This window comes from Nicotiana attenuata, unplaced genomic scaffold (genome assembly GCF_001879085.1).
Source record: "Nicotiana attenuata strain UT unplaced genomic scaffold, NIATTr2, whole genome shotgun sequence".
NCBI lineage: Eukaryota > Viridiplantae > Streptophyta > Magnoliopsida > Solanales > Solanaceae > Nicotiana > Nicotiana attenuata.
In genome coordinates, this window is record NW_017670744.1 from 267,394 (window position 1) to 288,221 (window position 20,828).

General features: G+C 37.4%; 1 protein-coding gene and 1 pseudogene across 1 annotated transcript; one reads left to right on the top strand and one right to left on the bottom strand.

The window, feature by feature from the left end:
- Nucleotides 1-4,180: 4,180 nt before the first annotated feature.
- Nucleotides 4,181-7,764, bottom strand: LOC109242904 (acyl-protein thioesterase 2-like). Its single transcript, XM_019409779.1, has 9 exons — nucleotides 7,582-7,764; nucleotides 7,173-7,287; nucleotides 6,405-6,441; nucleotides 6,202-6,271; nucleotides 6,021-6,125; nucleotides 5,607-5,757; nucleotides 5,101-5,183; nucleotides 4,707-4,800; nucleotides 4,181-4,616 (listed from the first exon to the last, which is right to left on the bottom strand). Exons 1-9 carry the CDS (start codon nucleotides 7,610-7,612, stop codon nucleotides 4,529-4,531), a joined length of 774 nt encoding a protein of 257 aa, XP_019265324.1. The 5' UTR covers nucleotides 7,613-7,764; the 3' UTR covers nucleotides 4,181-4,528.
- Nucleotides 7,765-10,406: 2,642 nt separating this feature from the next.
- LOC109242903 lies at nucleotides 10,407-15,907 on the top strand (annotated as a pseudogene).
- Nucleotides 15,908-20,828: the final 4,921 nt, after the last annotated feature.

Here is a 20,828-nt window from a genome sequence, read left to right on the forward strand (position 1 = left end):
AAAGAGAGGGGGGATGGCTTCTTCTTCTTGTTTGCACCATCGGATGGATGAGAGACAGAGGAACTGGATCTCGATTCGAGATCTTCGAGTTCCATCGGCCTGATATGCCGCTTTGGCTTGTTTATGCGGGGCTGCTTCTTCTTTTTCCGGCGTTTCTTTCCTTTTGGTCCATGGAAGAACTACGCGATTTTGCTATGAAATCCCCACAGACGGTGCCAAATTGTTTGCGCCAAAGTTGTCACACATCTTATGAGTATAAAACAATATATATATCACGGGAAAATCATAGCAAACTGTAATAATCCGTTGGACCAAATGAAGGAAACAAAAATTAATACTCAGGATTAAGGGGGAGAAACATTAAAAGCCTTTATTGATAATATTGGTTTGGTCTGCCTCTCCATGAAGAGGTTCAGAGCCTTACAATGGTGTTTTCACTTCCCATATGATGGGTATGTTTTTCTCTTCTCTCTCTCTTCTCAATAGTGGTGAAGAAGCAGCCCTTTTCTAGGGCTCCCTCTCTTGGTATTTATAGCTGTGAGCTTCGTGAGCTGGCAATAAGTGGCCGTGACCACGTTGGGATCTCGCCTTTATGGTGGCGGATAGGCCATGGCCTTGTCGATCGAACCAGATGCGGGCTGAACATCGTCAATTCTGAATGGTCGTGCCACTAATTAATCATGAATTAACTTAAAACGGGATTAACCTCGTTAATTATCGTGGGGTCGAATTCTGACCCATACACACGTGAATTATGGTAAAATGGTGGAAAATAAAATATTAGAAGAAGTGCATTTGGTTGAGAAGGTTCCAAGTCAGCAATAAGAGACAAAACCTACAAAAGGAAGTTGAAATCACGATAGGCAACTAATTGGTTTGGCAGCAACGACAAAGAAGCAGCAAAGCGACGCGGGGGGTTCTGCCTCGCATTATAGGCTGCGACGTGCCTTTCCGAGTTCGAGGCACTTTTGTCTCCTTTTTAGTTTTGGACTTGGTTATTTCATCTAGGCTTTTTCCTACACTTATAAATAGTCATTAAACACAAATTTTTACATAACTTTTGACGAAAGGAGGACGTTTTTGAGAGGAAAACACAAGCACAGAGCCGCCGTGGAGGCCGGAATTCATCCGGTTTCATCTTTTCTTCCACCAAACTTAGTAATTTTTATGTTTCTTTGTATGATTTGTTGTTTGGCTACCATGTCTATGTAGATCTAAACTTCACGTTCTAGGGTTGTGGTTCTTTCATGACTATTGTTATTCGGATATTGATTTTGATTTCTTAGTTTATCATATTGGTTTATTTATTCAATCGTGCACTTAATTATTTGATTACTTGATCATCAATTGAATACTATCTACGAATCTAGAGTTGAACTCGAAAGTGGGAATTCTAGATCGCATATAGGATTGAGTAGAGCAAGTTCTTGAACTTGGGCATCGGGGAACGGATTCGCGGTTAGGATAGACATATACCTAATTGCCTTACTTGGTTGATTTACAGGAATTATAAATGCGTTCTTGTTAGTTCTAATTTCATAGACATATAGGCGTTAGGCTAGCTTGAATAGGCGAGTAAGAACTCGACAGATTCTTATGAGCAATATTAACCCTGTCAACCAATAAATCAGATGAATTAATCAGTCAATTCAATAGAAGAATATAATATAATTGTTAGATAGCCCATAACCCTAGATCGTTTTCATAATATTGATAACATAAAAATCTGCTCTTCCTCTGTTCAAAGTTCATTATTTGTTTTTATTTATTTTAATTAGTTTAGAATCAAATACTTCTAGGTTTAATTCTTGCATAGATAATTAGGATAGTCTAATTTAGTTAATAGTTAATCACAAGTCCTCGTGGGTTCGACATCCGACTTTTAGTCACTTTATTACTTGACGACCGCGTATACTTGCGTGTGCGTGTGCGTTTGGCCGCAACAATACTTATGCTGGAACTCCAGCATAATATACTGGCGTATTTTCCGGGTTTTGAACAGTGTTTTCGCTCAGATTTATCTTTACATGAAAAGTGGCTAGATTTCGATTACTTTTGAAACTGGGCTATTTTTGAACGAGCACCTGGAAATCTGGCTATTTTTGAATTTCTCCCGATACTGTCCGCTTTGGGCCAAGCCCGCACGGTTTTTATCTAAAGCCCTCATACCATTAAGAGATCCCTACACCTTATATGTAGACACCCAATCTTTTCAGCTACCAATGTGGGACTTTGTTCGCACACCCAACAATATATATATATATATATATATATTATTAATTATAATATATATATATATATATATATATATATATATATATATATATATATATATATATATTATATATATATATTACTATTATATAAGAGAGGATAAGCAGGACCTCTTGGTCAACATGCCTGCTTGGCATTTATAGGGTATTTTGGTCATTTCAATTTACAATGGAGTAATACGATTGGTCAAAAAAGAATCTTACTGTAGCTACTGTATAAACTTGTTGAGTGATTTACCTAAACTACCCTTTGCTTATGTCATTGCTCATCACCCTTAAGATATGCATAGTTTTGAAAATGTGGGCCCATCTGACCATTTATTCTTACATGCCAGGCGTTTTATAGTAGCATCTGAAGTTCCACTTCCTATCACGTGGACCCTCTTTAATGTTTCAAAGTTCCAACTTTCAACACATCTTACATTTATGAAATTGCCATTTCCTGGAGTAACAAATGGGTTATGTCATGTTAAATATATACATATTAGCCTTTTTTTTCCAGCTATATTCTAACCCAAAGTACATCAATTTTCATTTTCCTTCCTTTCTGTGTGCACATTTTTGTATTACTTGTAGTCATTTTGCAAAACTTTTGTGGATAAAAATATTGAATTTAGTATTTTGATGTCCAAACTATTACTCTATCAGATTTTAATTTTGATTTTGGTTGGAGTAAAAAATTATTTCTTACAATAGATGTAGAAAATATATCAAAAATAAAATAAGATAGAAACCTAATACAATGGAAGCGATACAAGGTATTTATTGGAGAAAAAAATTCCTTTTGTAAAAATAAATTACAGAAATTTATCAAAAATAAGCAACATAGACCTAATACTCTAGACGTAATATAAGACTATTCCAAATGAAGTGAACATTTTTATTCAATAATTTATAATAGAAGAAAAATGAATTATGCACATAATAGCGATATGAAAAGAAAATGTAAAGTTATTGATGAGCAAGAAAAAATCCAGTAGTTTAGTATTATCAAACGACGTGATTAACTTGGTGCAAATTTAGTGCAACACTGCCGGAGGTATTAGTTTCTTTACAATGATATTAAGGATAAATTTTCTAATTAAATAGAAGAATGACATTTATTATGCTAATAACTTTTATAAAAATTAAGCAAAAAACTAAAAATATTACAGAAGAATTAAGAGAAAAAAAAAGAATTTAATTGGAATCCAAAGGCATTGATATATCTATAAAAATAAAAAATAAACAATAAAAATATTAAACTACATGCCTTAACTTCAGGAAAAAGATGTTTTCATTTAGTTGAAACACAAAAACAAATAATCACCTAGCTTGTAAAAATGATGAGTAAGTCTTTATACTATCAATGTATATAATTTAAGAAAATTTTTTACTCTTGCTAATTATCTCAACTTAAACATAATGTTATTGGGCCCATGCTTAGCATGGGTTATCCTTACTAGTATATATATATATATATATATATATATGAAAAAATGGCATGGTANTATATATCGCCTTGGTTTAATAATTGTGTCTCCAATCAGTCTATACAAAACACCTATCTCCCATTCATATGCATAATCTGAGAATGTAGAACAGACAAACAAATTATGGCAATTCAATCCATATGCCATTAAAATTTAAATATAAATATAATATGCTTTGTCTACAATATGTAGTCCTTTTAATCTTTACAAAGAAGTCATAATAATTTTAACATTTCTCATTATACTGCTTCATAGTCAAGGATGATTCAATCATTTTGAGCTAAATTGTAAAGTGATTTACCCAGTATCACAGTCATCATTTTAGAAATCTGTATTGTATTCTTTTTCTATTTTATTACTCGAACATATATTTAAATAACTAATAAAGTCTATTAAAAAATCAAGAACACGTGGGAAGATACTAGTAAACAGAAATTTTAGAATAAAAAAAGTGTAATTGAAGGGAACAAAATGCCAAGTTTGTGTCTACAAGTGAATGAAAACAGCTAGCAAACATCCAAAACTTTATTATGCAGAAGATTTTAAGTCAAAACTGGAAACTAAATCCTAGCTGGCATTCACCAAAATACATAGTATATTAACTATATGAAAACTCTGTGTCCTCCTCTCTGTTACTTCTTTCCCATGCATTTGTCATCAGCTATTAATGAATCTTTGTAATGGACTTCAATTTATCAATCAGGAACTCTCAATATCAAGTACCAATGCTCTTCTTTTTCTTCAGCTATATATGTTGACCATGAAATATTTGTAATGTAGTGTTTATCGTCGTAAACCTTCAAGTCCAAGCCTTACAGTTAACCAATTACAAACCTCACTCATTTCCTTTGGCACTGTGTAATGACCAAGCCTGCAGATAGAATAAGTTGGTGTAATTGAGACAACTCTTTCTTAAATAGTGACAAGTATAATTTTTCTGCTAGAGAAAAAGAAGGGTTACCCGTCGTAGGCTTTGAATTGAAGATTCCTGAATCCAGCTGAGCTCAAGACATGGTAAGCCCTCTCTCCATATCTATAAGGAACAACTTCATCGCCTAACAAGTACAAATTAGAGTGTAAGATGGATATAGAGGTTGACATTCTACATACTTCATATGAGTTACATTAGTCAATTTGCACTGAAAACATCAAGAGGCCTCTTTGGAGCAAGGTTAAGATAGCAACAACAACAACCCACTAAAATCCCACAAGTGGTGTCTGGGAAGGGTAGTTTGTACGCACACCTTACCTCTAACCCGAGGGAGTAGGAGGCTGTTTTCGATAAAGGTTAAGATAGCCTTATTCATAAGAACCGACAAGGTTTTAAAACAAATATTTGCGAGTGAAGTGCATACATTTTCCATGACAGAGTAGAATAGGTAAAGATGCAGCACATCTTGCAGCCTCGTGCGATCCTTCAATCTTGTTCCTCACATTCCTGCAGCATATCAGTAGTTAACTCCAAAGAACTTTTGTTTTGTAGAACAAAAAAAGAAAAGAAAAGAGAAACACGGGAGATTATTCTTCCTTTCCTTTCCTTTCCTTTTGGATTGTTCATTATTATAGTAAAAGCTTTTATATTTCAAGAAACTAACTTAATAGAATATATTCCGCACAGCTATATTGCTCGAACTCTCCGAAAATGTCGATGGATGCATGTCAGATCCTCCAAATGTAGCTGGAGGATTCGACACAGGTGCGGCGACTGTTTTTGAGAGTCCGCATAACATAGATTAATAGACATAAAGTTGGAGTAATACCTAGTGCATGTGATAAACCATATTATTCTTCAAGCTAAAAAGGAAAAGAAAAAGGAGAGAATCAACAGAGTTATATATTGGTTGAAAAATGATTTGCACACCTGGAACCAGGAAGCCACCCACTGAGACCTATGACAGCCCTCAAGTTGACAGGGTAAGGGTTTCCATTTCCATATTTCCCCTGCGCAAAGCAAGTTGCTGAGTAGAGTGCAGTAGCAGCACCCATGCTGAAGCCTCCAATACCAAGTTTAACTGTGTAATACATAGCAAATTGCTAATCAGAAAGAGGATTTAATTTTTTTAGGTGACAGTAGTACCACTCTAGACCTTAGTATGAAAAAGCGAAGGTCAGAGAGGAGGACAAATGAGCCAGCACTATGAGTCTGTGAGAAGTAGTGAGCATTCACATTAGCATTCATAATCTTACTGAATTAATTTTGAGATAAAGACTACAGAGGATATACCAGCTCTTTTAAGTTATACTAGTTTATAATGAAGTACGGTGAAGAACTTACCGTCAGCTGGTTCAGTTGACAGTAAGTTCGCGATATGTGCAACTGAAGCCTCTAAGCCTTCAAGATCATCAGTCGTGTCATCAGAAAGTTCTCCCGCGTCAAACCCTGGAATAAGATGCAGACTCCCTTTAGATGACAGGTGTAAAGGTCACGATAGCATAGTTTTCAGGTAAATTCTTACATGCAGTGCAAGGAAATCCACCAAGCATAGCCACAGGACGAGTCGGGGCTGTTGGACATATCCATTTGATCTGCAGGGTCATATAGGGAACAATTATAGTCTAGTCTAGGACAAGGAAGAATATACCTTAATTGAAAAGGAATGTTGCAAGAATGCACCCTAACCACAAAGAAAAAAGTTAGTTATCTGCATTCACCACTTACATTAGGAGTAGATAGGCTCTCCAAGAGTTGAGAAGAACTGCAAAAAGAAACAAGCAAAATTAGCAGACACTACAAAAAACAAAACATTGGTTGACTTTTTAGGTACAACAACAACAACAATATAACCAGTGAGATCCGACAAGTGTAATCCGATAGACGCTTGGCTCAAAGCAAGCATGCATAGTCGCACCAGAGAAATGCTTGAGTTTTCTTTAGGTAGAAAACTAATAATGGTTGCTTTGCATTTTCTCCTTTATCCTATTTAACCAAGAATTTAACATAAAAGTAAGCTAAAAAAACGTTTAACATTGAATGACTTCCTTATAGGACATGTCACAACGTTGACATTCTCTAAAACAATTTTTCTTCTCTTGTTTTATCAATGATCCCACGCTTCATTACAAACTTTATTCCAACAATTGGTACAGTGAACTCCACTAAGGGAACAGAATATCAGGCTAGTGAGTGATGCCATTATTTCTGTAGTTGCTTTTACATTTTGAAAGTGACACAAATGAAGGAAATAAACAGGTTATTTGAATAACAATTTGTAGGTTTCTCCAAAGGAAGTTCAAAGGCAATAAAGAATTGCAGAAGACAGGAAATACACTAAAGTGATGTCTTATCTTAGGTACTTTATCCAATTCCTTCGCTTCAGATTAGAGAAAGTTTGGCTTAAGGAAGCACAACAATGTATAAATGTGACACTCTTTTTTAAAAATTTAACCATAGAATGTTCGTTCGGCTTAAAAGCAAAAAAGAACCTACCTTGAGCCATTATCACCAAGACCGTGCAGCCAAATTATTGTAGCCTGGTGTTTTCCTTTAGGCCTCACCACATATGTCCTCCCGAACTCCAGAGTCCTCCTAGCCGTTCTACTTCCTGTAATATCGTTAACCAAGTTAAATTATTCCAGTGGAAAATGCTTAAAGGGAGAAAAATGTGTACTAATCTCATTATAACTAGCACAATGGGAATGTAACTTCACAAATTTAAAGCCTTAAGCTCTTTAGTTTCTTTCTTCTACAAATTGAAGCGACAAAGAACTGAATGTCAGTGGATAGTGGCAGTAAGGCCAAAAGTCCTTAAACTAATTATAACACTTCTAAAGGATGACATAATGCAATGTTTGGTGAAGAACATAAAAGAAAGAAAAACTTAAAAATTGCAACTAACCAGAGGTCATGGAAGGATTCACATAACTCATATCTGCCTTCAGAAATGAAACACAACCTTCACTATACTTTTGAAAGGCCACCTACAATAATGAACTGAGATGAGTTGAAGACAAGACAATGTAATAATGCCCTATTTATACACAAAAGGAGTAGGTGCAAAATCGAATAAAACATGTGAATATGCAAAAACAACTAAGTATGTGAGAAACAGCTGCAAATTGTGCCTAATACCACCACCTAGAAACTGATAAAGAAATATGGAGGGCATCAATGAAAAGGAATGTAAAGCAAATGGAAAAAAGCATGCAATCTTTTCAACCGCGGAAATAAGAGAATCAAAAGAAAAACCAGCAAAATCACAATTCATCCGTCCATTTTCCCTAAAGAGGGTTCTAGATTTTACAGAATGGAAAAGAATCTATACCAAATGCACAACTACAGCTTCAAGAATATTACTGAAAATAAGAAAGAATAATACCAAGTTGGTATAAAAGAAAATATCTTTCTTTTCAATCATTTGTTTATGTATTTTGATGATTGATGTGTACCCATTAACTTTAAAAAGTGAAGTTCGAATTGTCTAATTTATCATCATTACCACATTGTTATACATTCAAGAATCACAGAAATGATCAAGAATTTGAACGAGTGAGCATATATTGCTATTAGCTCACCAACTTGGAAATTCTTTAGGTGGAAGCTAGGGACAAACATATGAAAAAGCAAGTGAACTTTATACCCTCTCATTATCATTTTCTTGATTTGCCACCTATTTTGGCTATTTTACTCCCTCAAAGTCTTATTCTTGTGGGTACATATGGTTGCCTCAAGTCTCAAAGTCATCATAAGTTTTTGTTCGTTTGTACATATGAGTGCATGGACCGAACACTTATTGTCTTGTAGCAAATTCAAAATTTGTAATCCATGAGTTTGAAGGGAGCTAGCCTCAGAGCAACGGTAAAGTTTTATGGACGATTTAAAGGTCACATATTCAAACGATGTAAGCAGCCACTAAAACTGTTTACATCAGAAGAGTTAGCAAAGATACAGACAACCCGATTTAGCCACGGCAAAGCTAGCCTCTGGACTACGAACCAGGGTTCGGTCGAACACAATAGCTTTGGTTTACACCGTATATTGTCTTAAGAAATCCATTAAATATGTACAAATTACTAATTTAGAAACTAGTGACTTAAAGAAAATTAAAATCCCGAACCCATAAATTTCAAATTCTGGCTCCTCCTCTGAATTAACCAGTGAGCAAGCATGGCCACACCCTTAGGGCACGGCCTTTCCTCGTACCTTACGTGAATGCAGATGCTTTGCTCACGCACTGGCTTTTTTTATTTGAGTTTAGAGTACCACTCAAATTATACCATTTAAAAATGAATACAGTTTTTTGTATAAATATATATTGGTATGTGTGTACATACTACATATTTCGAGCTCAATGTATGCGTACGTTTGCACTTTGGTTAGAGGCTTAAACTGCTAATGCATCTCTGTCTCTTGCTCTCTGCTCTCAAGATTCACCTCAGCATGTATTTGTGCCAAGGATTGTAATTGTACTTTGAATTTATTGCACTATAGTCATAAAATAATTTTTTTGTTGAAAAGATAAAACATTTTTAACTATATCTCATAGAAAATATGTAATGTCAAAGCTAAATCCAATCTCAGAAATACAAGTTAACTATCAATAGAAAGTTCATTATAGTTAACAATCTCGTTTAAGGATTGAAATTACAGTTTGATGGTTCCCCTTGTCGTTGGCTGACCAGGCCTTTCTTAGACTTAAAAGGATGGGACGTGAGTGTGAGACGTAGCGTTTTACTTAATACGAGGCGTAAGCCCTATGAATCAAAAATTTTAATTTGTAAACTAATAAAATAGCATAATAACAAAAAAGTATAAAAAGTGAATTAAAAGCCGAAAAATTAAAGAAATTTAAATAAACTTAGAGAAAATAAAATATCTAGCATGTTTTTATAAGTTAAAACAATGAAATAATATTAAAGTTATTATGAGATACAAATCAATTATAACGTCTTAAGTTTCAAACAATTAAAAAAATTAAAATTTCTTAAAATGTATTATCAAACTACATTTTACCTTTTAAAAAGTTAATAATCAATATACTTTATCAGTACTATAAGTTAAAATATTACTCCTTCATGAATAAATACAAAAATATATTTAACTATCAAAATAATAAAATTCTATAATTCTGAGAGGCATATGAACAAAGACATGACCAATAACAAGTGAAAATATAAATTTCACTATCTATTTTCAAAAATATTCAATGATATTCATCCTAACGATTTTCTTAATTATTAAATTTGCAATACTAAATTTATTATTCAAGTTACTCTCATCTTCATATATCTATAGGTGAATAGAATTTTCAATTTTTATTTATTAAATAATTTTGAGGGTCAACGATATTAATTAAGACATTCGACGCATGATTTGCATAAGGGATCTAATCTATTAATCATCTTATCTTATGGTTATCTTGACTAAGTCATAGGATATTATCTTGTTAATCTCTTGTTACTGATTGGTAGAGTTTGAATAAGTCTCTTCATAATTTGGAGCATCTTTAGGAGTAGATATTAGTTCCTCTTATATAGGAGCTTCTGTAGCAGATACTTAACTTTACTTTAGCTCTAGTTTGTTGTAATTTATGTATTTAAGGCTTGTTATCAGATTCAATACAATCATCCTTTGACCTCCTTATCACTTGAACTTTATATGGTATCAGAGCATCAATAAACTCCACCAAGTTAGATCCAATTCATTCTTTAAACTTACGCATCCATGGTTTCAGTTATCAACTCTGGTGATGCTACTACTGCCAGCAGCAATCCTATAGCCTCCGTTATCACTCATCTGGTACAATTTAATCTTGTTGCTCAGTTACCTATTAAACTACAAAGTAACCTCAACTACTCAACCTGGAAAACCCAACTTGTGATGCTATTAATTGGTCATCAACTCATGGGACATCTTGACGGAACCACAATTGCACTGTCACCTACTATTATCCAAAATAATCTTACTGTACCAAATCCCAAGTATCAAATCTGGTTCTCTCAGGATCAATTGATCCAACAAACAATGATGGCATCTGTCGATCCTATCATTGCTCCAACTGTTGCCACGGCTTTATCTGTTAACAAAGCATGGGAACTCCCTCACACGGCTTATGCCAACAAGAGTCATACTCACATCCTTAGCTTGTGAGATCAATTGCAAAACTCCAAGAAGGCCTCAAAATCCATTGCAGAGTATTTACATGAGGTTCGCTCTCTCTCTGATGTTCTCAAAGTTGCCGGTTCACCTGTCACTGATGACAAACTTGTTATCAAAATTCTAAGTGGCATTGGCCCTGTGTATCGCGAAATATTTGTTGCGATACGCGCATGAGACTCCTCTCTGAGCTTTGAGGAATTATTTCACAAGCTCACATATCACGAGCTTTTGCTCAAACACCAAGACCTTGAAAAATTATCTTCTATGATTACAGCAGTTGTAGCCTAGAAAACCAACACGCCTACTCAATTCAACAGAACAACCGTCGTTTCAACAATCAGCCCTGGAAATCATCTCAGCCTCCCCAATAATCAGCAAAATTTGAGACAATCTAAGCAATATATCAAATGCCAATTGTGCCAAAAGATTGGGCACACGGCAGATGTTTGTCGCTCCAAGTCACACAATCACTTTGAAGCTAAAGTTAACTTTGCTTATGGCATGCAGTCAACTGAAACTCCTGGGTTCTAGACTCTGGTGCAATGCACCGTGTCACTGCAGAGCCTTACAACCTTGAGGAGTATAAAGGAAACAAGGAAATATCCATGGGCGAATGTAAAATCATTCCCATCACTCATACTGGTTCAACTCAAATACAAGCATCTAAAACTGCTTTCAAGCTTTCTAACACTCTTTGTGCTCCACAAATTTTTTTTAAAAAAAAAATAAAAAAACTGATTTCAGTTGCTAAGTTTTGCCAAGATAACCTAACATCTGTTGGATTTTTTCCTTTTACTTTTGTTGTGAAGGACCTGCATACTCTGAAGCCGCTGGTACAAGGCCGGAATAAAAATGGACTCTATGAATGGCCGCATCTGCAACCCACACCACCATTAGTCAGCCTTGCCTCCATTAAAGCCCCACTTCACCTCTGGCATTATCGATTGGGTCGTTCACATTCTACAATTTTAAATTTTCTTTTGAAGAAGTTTTCGTTACCTGTTGCTACCAAGGAATTTTTTTTTTTAATTTTGTAATGCTTGTTCTTCTAATGAAGCACATCGTTTGTCATTTCAGCGACTCACTTTGTCCAGTAATAATCCTCTTTAGATTATTTTTAGTGATTTATAGGGACCATTACCCGTTTTATCACTAGACAAAGAATTATATTACTGTATTTTTGTTGATCAGTACACCAAATATACTTGGTCGTATACACTTAAAAATAAAAGTGAGGTTGCGTGAATATTTAAACAATTTTATCCTTTGGTAGAAAATTTCTTCAATTTATACAGATGGAGGCGGTGAGTTCATAGGCCTTCAACCCTATCTTCAGCAAAATGGCATTGAACACTTAATTTCACCTCCCTACATACTACAACGTGTTGCCATAGCTGAACGTCGACATCGACATATTATTGAAACTGCTAAGACTCTTCTTCATGAAGCATCTTTACCACCTAAACTATGATCTTTTGCCTGACATCATGCTGTCTACCTTATTAATAGACTTCCCATACCCATCCTAAATAATCAGTCACCTTACCAAAAGTTATTTGGTTAATCTCCTAACATACCATACTAAAAGTTTTTGGTTGTCTTTGTTACCCATGGCTTAAACCTACAAAAATAAACTTGAACCCTGATCCACCCCGTGTGTATATTTAGGTATTTCTCACACTCACCATGCTCATATCTGCTTTGACCCGGCATAGTCTAAAATTTTCATAAGTTGTGATGTTCCCTTTTAAAAATTGTTCGTACATTTACAAAAAAATGCTTCCAAAGTATATTGGGAAGTAGTTAACTCAAAAGAGGACAGTCCATATACAATTCAAATTCCACCTTCCTCTATCCCATCGCTTATTCCAGTCTTTTTAGAGTCCAACTTTCAACATTCTACTGATTCCAATAGAGATATTCACTCCAACATCAACAACCAAGTACCAGCAGCTGCAGAGAATTCAGGTAATACAGAACTCCCTGCTCCTTCTTCTTTGCAACTCCCCGCACTTTCTCCTTCACAAAATACTGCTAGAAATAAGCAACAACCTCCTCTTTTGCTCACATATCAGAGACGTAGAACAACAGCCAGCAACATGCCATCCCAATAACCATTATCAACCACCAGAGAAGCCCCTCCTCCACCCTCCACTTCGGCACCCTCTTGTAGTATAAATACCACAAACCCATCTACAACTGATCCCTCCCCTGTAATACCACCAGAACCAACTCGCATTGTAACCAAGTCTCAGAATAACATTTTCAAGCGCAAAAGAACATTCTCTTTTCTGACCCATTTGTCTTCTATGCCTGTAACATTCAAACAAGCTGACAAACATGAAGAGTGGAGACAAGCAATGAAACCCGAATATGATGCTTTGATGAAAAATCAAACTTGGGAATTGGTATCGCGAGATCCATCTACAAATGTTATGGACTACAAATGCTTGTACCGAATCAAAAGAAAGACGGATGGTTCCATAGAACGTTACAAAGCTTGTCTAGTTGCAAAAGGGTTCACGCAACGTCCTGGCTTAGATTTTCATGAGATATTCACTCCCGTTGTTAAACCGACAACAGTAAGGCTAGTGCTATCAATAGATGTGCAACACAGATGGCCAATCCATCAGCTTGATGTAAATAATGCTTTCCTACAAGGGAAATTGGATGAAGAAGTTGTTATGTCTCAACCTCGAGGCTTTGTTAATCCCTAATTTCCATACCATGTTTGCAAACTGAAAAAGGCTATTTATGGCCTCAAACAAACCCCCCGAGCTTGGTATACTGCCCTGCGTGAACGTTTACAGAAAATGGGCTTTGTTAAATGTCAATCTGACACCTCTTTATTTGCATTGAGGCATTTGGCTGCAACTATTTATGTGCTCATCTATGTTGATAATATTTTGGTCACCGAAAATCATCCACTATTGATTAAATTTGTTATCAGTTCCTTGGCAGATCGATTTTCATTGAAGGATCTTGACCAAATACATAAACGGGCCCTTTAAGTTGTTCCCAACGATTAGATGGTCACCTTAACTGAGCTCATTTTCAGTTAGATACTTTAAGTGATTTTAAAGTGTGTCTTGCAAATATTTCGCGCTGACATGGTAATTCAGTTGTGTCTTAATTAAAATCGAGCGCGTGAGGACTTCTATTACAGTTTTATTTTTAATTTTCACTTTAGATTATTTTTACGTGGGGCCCACACCACATTTATTTTTTCTTCACCCTCACTCTATCACTCTCTTTTCTAAAGCAGACTCCGAACTCACCGTCTCTTTTGCCGGCCCGGCCTTTTTTCTTCGAAATTATTTCCGCCTTCTCCCCCAAAATATTTCAATACAACCAACAAACCTTCCATAGCAAAGCCCAAGGTTGACTAGCAATAATCAGTAAAAAAAACAAGTGATTTTTGTCCGAGTTCATCATGCCGCCCATTTGTTAAAGCTCAAATTTGTATTGAAATTAGAGAATATTTGCTTAATTGGTGAAGAACCCAGATGAGGCGGGTTCAAAGGGAAAAATTAGATATTGAAGATCTATTGGGTTTCTCTTTTTGTTTCCTATTCTTTACGTCCAGTCAGTCTTCCGGTCGCTGCCGCCGATGGCGTCGCCGTCGTCTCAGCAATTTCCACCGCCGCCACCTGCAAGTGATTTGCACCCTAGTTTACCGTTGTCGTTTATATTTCTCAAGATCTTGAATTTGACTCATCTTTCTCTTCAAAATTTTTTGACAAAATTTCCTTTCTAATAACCACTCTATTAAAAATCAGAGTTGGAGAAAAATACATGTAATAATTGTGAGAGAAGCCTACTGAAAATTTCTAAGCTTTATGCTAAAGATAAAGCAAAGCTCTTGTTGGGAACATGTAGACGATAAATATTGAGAGAAGAAATGGACAAAAATCAAAAATTAAAATGGGGGTGGGGAAGAGGATGAACTGTTCTTTTCCATGAAAGATAATGAACATTTTGTAAAAAAAGGGAAATTGATTTTTAGTTTTTTCCTGGTTTTTTAATTATATGTGATAATTTTTTGTTTCAAATTACATGTGTCATTATTTGATTGGCTCATTTGACATGTCAACAGCAAGTAGATCACACGCGGGGTAGGCTGACTTGGTCGGTATTTATTTGATACACTTTGCAGCCTCTTAAAGTGTCTAACTGAAAATGAGCTCAGTTGAGGTGGCCGTCTGATTGTTGGGAAAAACTTAAAGAGGTCGTTTATGTATTTCGCATTTAAACTATTTCTTGGGTGTTAAAGTTAAGCAAGTACCAAATGGTCTCATTTTATCTCAATCCAAATATATTCTGGACATTCTTTCTGAATTGGATATAGATAATTGTAAAGGTGTTTCTACTCCTATGTGTTCCAGTCAACCGTTTCGGGTAGTCGATGGTTTCCCCCTACTGATGCAACACGCCACTGAAGCACCCTTGGTAAATTGCAGTATTCTCGGCCTGATATATCTTATGCAGCCAATAAATTATCGCAATTTATGCATGCCCCGACTGATGAACATTGGAAAGCGGTTAAAATAGTACTACGGTATCTCAAAGAAACAGCAAGTGCAGGCATTCACATCCTTCGCAGCTCAGACTCTAATCTGTATGTGTATGCTGATGCCGATTGGGCAGGCGACCCGAATGACAGGATATCTACATCAGGTTATATCCTTTTCTTTGGTCTGAATCCAATCAGTTGGTCATCAAAAAAGCAACATGTCGTAGCTCGCTCATCCACCGAAGTAGAGTACAAATCAGTTGCCAAAGCACTTTCGGAGCTCACTTGGGTGCGAAACTTACTCCGTGAGTTACATGTCACCATTTTGAAGACGCCAACAATCTTCTATGATAATGTTGGAGCTATTTATTTATCTCACAACCCAGTATTTCATACCCGCATGAAACATGTTGCTGTAGATTTCGCATATGTCCGCGACCAAGTTCAAGGTCATCAAGTTCATGTTAAGCATACTCATGCTTGTGATCAACTTGCTGATTCATTCACCAAGCCACTACTAAACCAGCCTTTGCTAGGTGTCATTCCAAGTTAGGCATTGTTGCACCATGTCTAACTTGAGGGGGTGCATTAACCATCTTATCTCGTGGTTATCTGAACTAAGTCATAGGATATTATCTTGTTTATCTCTTTTTGCTGATAGGTACAGTTTGAATAAGTCTCCTCATAATTTGGAGCATCTTTAGGAGTAGATATTAGTTCCTATTATACAGGGGCTTCTGTAGCAGATAGTTAACTTTACTTTAGCTCTAGTTTGTTGTAATTTATGTATTTAAGGCTTGTTATCAGATTCAATATAATCATCCTTGACCTCCTTATCACCTGAACTTTGTATAATCCTCTACAAAAAGTATAGGAATCAGGTCGTGTATAGTTCTAGATCCAACGGTGGAGTACGCCAATGGAGTTGTTGTAAGAACGGACAAGATGTTCCAAATAGGATTAATTGGGGTTTGAAATGGTTACTTGTAAATGAGACTGGTAATTGGATGATGATCGATTACGTTTGAAGTAATTTGAAGAATATGAACGTCGGACGGAAACCGGAGCAAAGATTTCTCCTGTTAGGAGAACGGTTGCTCGTGAGACTACCTACAAACTCAAAAGTACGACTGCATGCAAGTATGTATAGATTATTGCATAAACTTAGACATGATGCAAATTCCCTTTGGACCATGAAGACTGTCTTTGGACGGTGAGGATGACGTCCTTAGACCATGATATCCCGGGCCATGAATTGTACGGTAAAGGATTCGCATGCCATGAAATGATGTTCTCGGGCCATGAATATGGTGTCTCCAAACCATGACGCCTTTGAATAATGATGTGCAAGCTTAAGAGATCCTCAGGACATGGCATGGTGTCTTCTGGCTATGAGGATGATGCCTTCGGACTATGACGCCTTTGGACAAGTTGGCTATGCATCAGCCAATGAAGTACAGAGACATGATACCTAAGGTAATAACAAGACAAAGCATAGTCTTGTGTAGAGTTTGGGGGCAGAGCTTAGCCCCGAGAGAAGAGGATAATGCAAGATTTAGAATAGAGCAACACTTATGCAAAGGGAAACAATGCTTAGTCTCATGAGAAGGCAGTGCTTAGCCTTATGCGAGTGGGGAGGCAGGGCTTAGCCTCATGCAGGAATCGAGACAGGGCTTAGTATCATGCAACGAGAAGGCAATGCTTAGCCTTATGCAAATAGGGAGGCAGGGCTTAGCCTCATGCAAGAATTAAGACAGAGCTTAGTCTCATGTAACGAGAAGGCAATGCTTAGCCTTATGCAAATGGGGAGGCAGCGCTTAGCCTCATGCAATATTCAAGACAGGGCTTAGTCTAATGCAATGAGAAGGCAATGCTTAGCCTTATGCAAATAGGGAGGCAGGGCTTAGCCTCATGCAAGAATTGAAACAGAGCTTAGTCTCATGCAAAGAGAAGGCAATGCTTAACCTTATGCAAATAGGGTGGCAGGGCTTAGCCTCATACAAGAATTGAGACAGAGCTTAGTCTCATACAACGAGAAGGAAATGCTTAGCCTTATGCAAATAGGGAGGAAAGGCTTAGCCTCGTACAAGAATTGAGACAGAGCTTAGTCTCATGCAACGAGAAGGCAATGCTTAGCCTTATGCAAATAGGGAGGCAGGGCTTAGCCTCATGCAATAATTGAGATAAAGCTTAGTCTCATGCAAAGAGAAGGCAATGCTTAGCCTTATGCAGGTAGGGACAAAGGGCTTAGCCTCATGCAAATGTAAGAGTAAGAGTGAAGTATTCTTAGCTGGCAATGTATTTATGCATGGCGATTCGGTTGTGGTGATGATGCTTCTGGCGATGACCTATCTTGCATCCAAAGAAAATTTGTGAGTTTTCCGGGGAAGGTTGGTTCGTGCCTTTGTCTGCTTGCTTTGCTCTGCTCTGCTCTGGCCGAGGATCCTGTTCAAGTCACCATGGGGAGCACTTGGCTAGAAAATAAAGTTTCTTTTCAAAAAGTATGCGTGTATGGTTTTCAAAGACATAGTAATATGCAAATTAGAAATTAGTTAGATGAACCAGTAACTGTGACGTTATTAGAGACATTGCAATCTTCTTTGCCATAGAATTTTGAGGGTCCTCCTCAAAATTCTGCCCCGGTTATCTAAATGACCTTCTGGCTATTCCGTATGTAACGTTGTTGGCTGAACTTGCTTCGGAACTTTAAGGGTCCTCCTCAAAATTCTGCCCCAGTTTTGATTGTGGGGAAAATGGAAATTTTATTGAATATTAACCGAACCCACAATGCTGCCTACGTATCCCCTCTTAAACAGGAATCAGGTCAAGCGTAGTTCAATTACAATATATGAAGAAACATAAATGGTTTACACATAGTATCTTTTGACTGCATCTGAATTAATAGGCTTTAGCCAGATTTCTCCATCCATTTCTGCGAGTATGAGTGCTCCTCCTTTCAATACTCTATGAACCATGTAAGGACCTTGCCAGTTAGGTGAAAATTTCCCTTTGGCTTCATCTTGATGTGGAAAGATCCGCTTCAACACCAGCTGCCCCGGTGTGAACTATCTTGGTTTGACCCTTTTGTTGAAAGCTCTGGACATTCTATTCTGATAAAGCTGACCATGAACACTGCATTCATCCTTTTTCCATCTATGAGGGCTAATTGCTCATAGCGTCTCCTTATCTATTCTGCATCACTGAGTTCGGCTTCTTGTATGATCCTTAAAGAAGGAATTTCTACCTCGGCGGGAATGGCAGCCTCGAACCATAAACCAGCAAATAGGGAGTTGCCCCGGTTGATGTGCGGATTGTGGTACGGTATCCCAATAAGGCAAATGGTAACTTCTCGTGCCATTGCTTGTGATTCTCTACCATTTTCCTTAGTATCTTCTTGATGTTCTTGTTGGCAGCTTATACGGCTCCGTTCATTTAAGGCTTGTATGTTGTGGAGTTTTTGTGCTTGATTTTGAAAGTTTCACACATGGCTTTCATCAGATCACTGTTGAGATTGGCGGCATTGTCAGTGATGATGGACTCGAGAACCCCGAATCGACAAACAATACGATCCCTGACAAAATCTGTGACGACTTTCTTGGTTACCGCTTTGTAGGACGCAACTTCAACCCACTTAGTGAAGTAATCGATGGCCACTAAAATGAACCTGTACCCGTTCGAAGCAGTGGGTTCGATTGGACCAATGACATCCATTCCCCAGGCAGCAAAAGGCCAAGGTGCACTAGTTGCATTGAGTTCATTTGGCGGCACATGTATCATATCTGCATGTATCTGGCATTGATGGAATTTCTAGACATACCGGATGCAATCTGTTTCCATAGTCATCCAAAAGTATCCAGCCCTGAGTATCTTCTTGGCTAGAACAAAACTGTTCATACGTGGGCCACAGGTTTCGGCATGTATTTCCTCGAGCAATTTGGAAGCTTCTTTGGCGTCAACACACCTTAATAATCCTAGATCAGGTGTTCTTCTGTACAAAATTCCTCCTCTTTGGAAGAAATGATTGGACAACCTCCGTAGTGTGCGTTTCTGAGTATGGTTCGCCTGCTCTAGGTACTCTCCTTTTGCCAAATATTCCTTGATGTCGTGGAACCATGGATTTCCATTTGTTTCTTCTTCGACATGAGCACAGTATGCCGGCTAATTGTGGATTCTCACCGGAGTGGGATTGATGAAATTTTTGTCTGGATGTTGTATCATTGAGGACAGGGTGGCCAATGCATCTGCAAATTCATTCTGGATTTTGGGGACATGCCGGAACTCTATCTTTGTGAAGCTCTTCATCATCTCTTGTACGTGACGTATATATGGCAGTATCTTGGTGTTTTTCGTAGCCCACTCTCCTTGTACCTGATGCACCAGCAGGTCTGAGTCACCGATTACCAGCAATTCCTAAACATTCATGTCGACGGCCAAATTGAGCCCTAATATGCAGGCTTTATACTCAGCCATATTATTGGTGCATGGAAACCTGAGTTTTGCAGACATCGGGTAGTGCTAACCGATTTTCGGTACCAAGACGGCTCCGATACCAACTCCCTTGAAATTTTCAGCTCCGTCGAAAAACATTCTCCAACCGTCGTAGGCTTCAGTAATGTCCTCTTCTACGAATGATACTTCTTCGTCAGGAAAATACATTTTTAGTGGTCCGTATTCTCCTCCAACAGGATTTTCGACAAGATGATCTGTCAACGCTTGTCCTTTGACTGACTTCTGAGTTACATAGATGATATCGAACTCAATTAGCAATATTTGCCACTTGGCCAGCTTCTCGGTAGGCATAGGCTTCTGAAAGATGGATCCATCCTTGATATGAGGTATGTGGTATAGGCACAGAAGTAGTGCCTCAATTTCTGAGCTATCCATGTCAGAGCACAGCAAGTGCGTTCTAGCAGAGAGTACCGTGCTTCATAAGGTGTGAACTTCTTACTCAAGTAATATATGGCTTGCTCATTTCTTCCCATCTCGTCATGTTGTCCCAAAACACAACCAAAAGCCCCATCTAATACAGAGAGGTAGAGTAGCAGTGGTCTACCAGGCTCTAGAGAGACTAGGACTGGCGGTGTGGACAGGTATTCCTTGATTTTGTCAAAATCCTTATGACAATCATCAGTCCAACTAGTTGCAGCATCCTTATTCAGCATTTTGAAAATTGGTTCACATATTACTGTGGACTGCACTATGAAGCGGATGATATAATTGAGGCGTCCCAGGAAACTCATCACGCCCTTGTTGTTCTTCGGTGGTGGTAATTCTTGGATAGCTTTAACCTTTGACGGGTCCAACTCGATTCCTCAGTGGCTGACGATGAATCCCAACAATTTTCCCGCAGGAACTCTGAGTGCACATTTTGCGGGGTTCAATTTTAAATTGTACTTCCGTAGCCGGTCAAAGAACTTCTTCAAGTCTGCTATGTGATCTGCGGCTTTCTTGGATTTAATGATGACGTCGTCAAC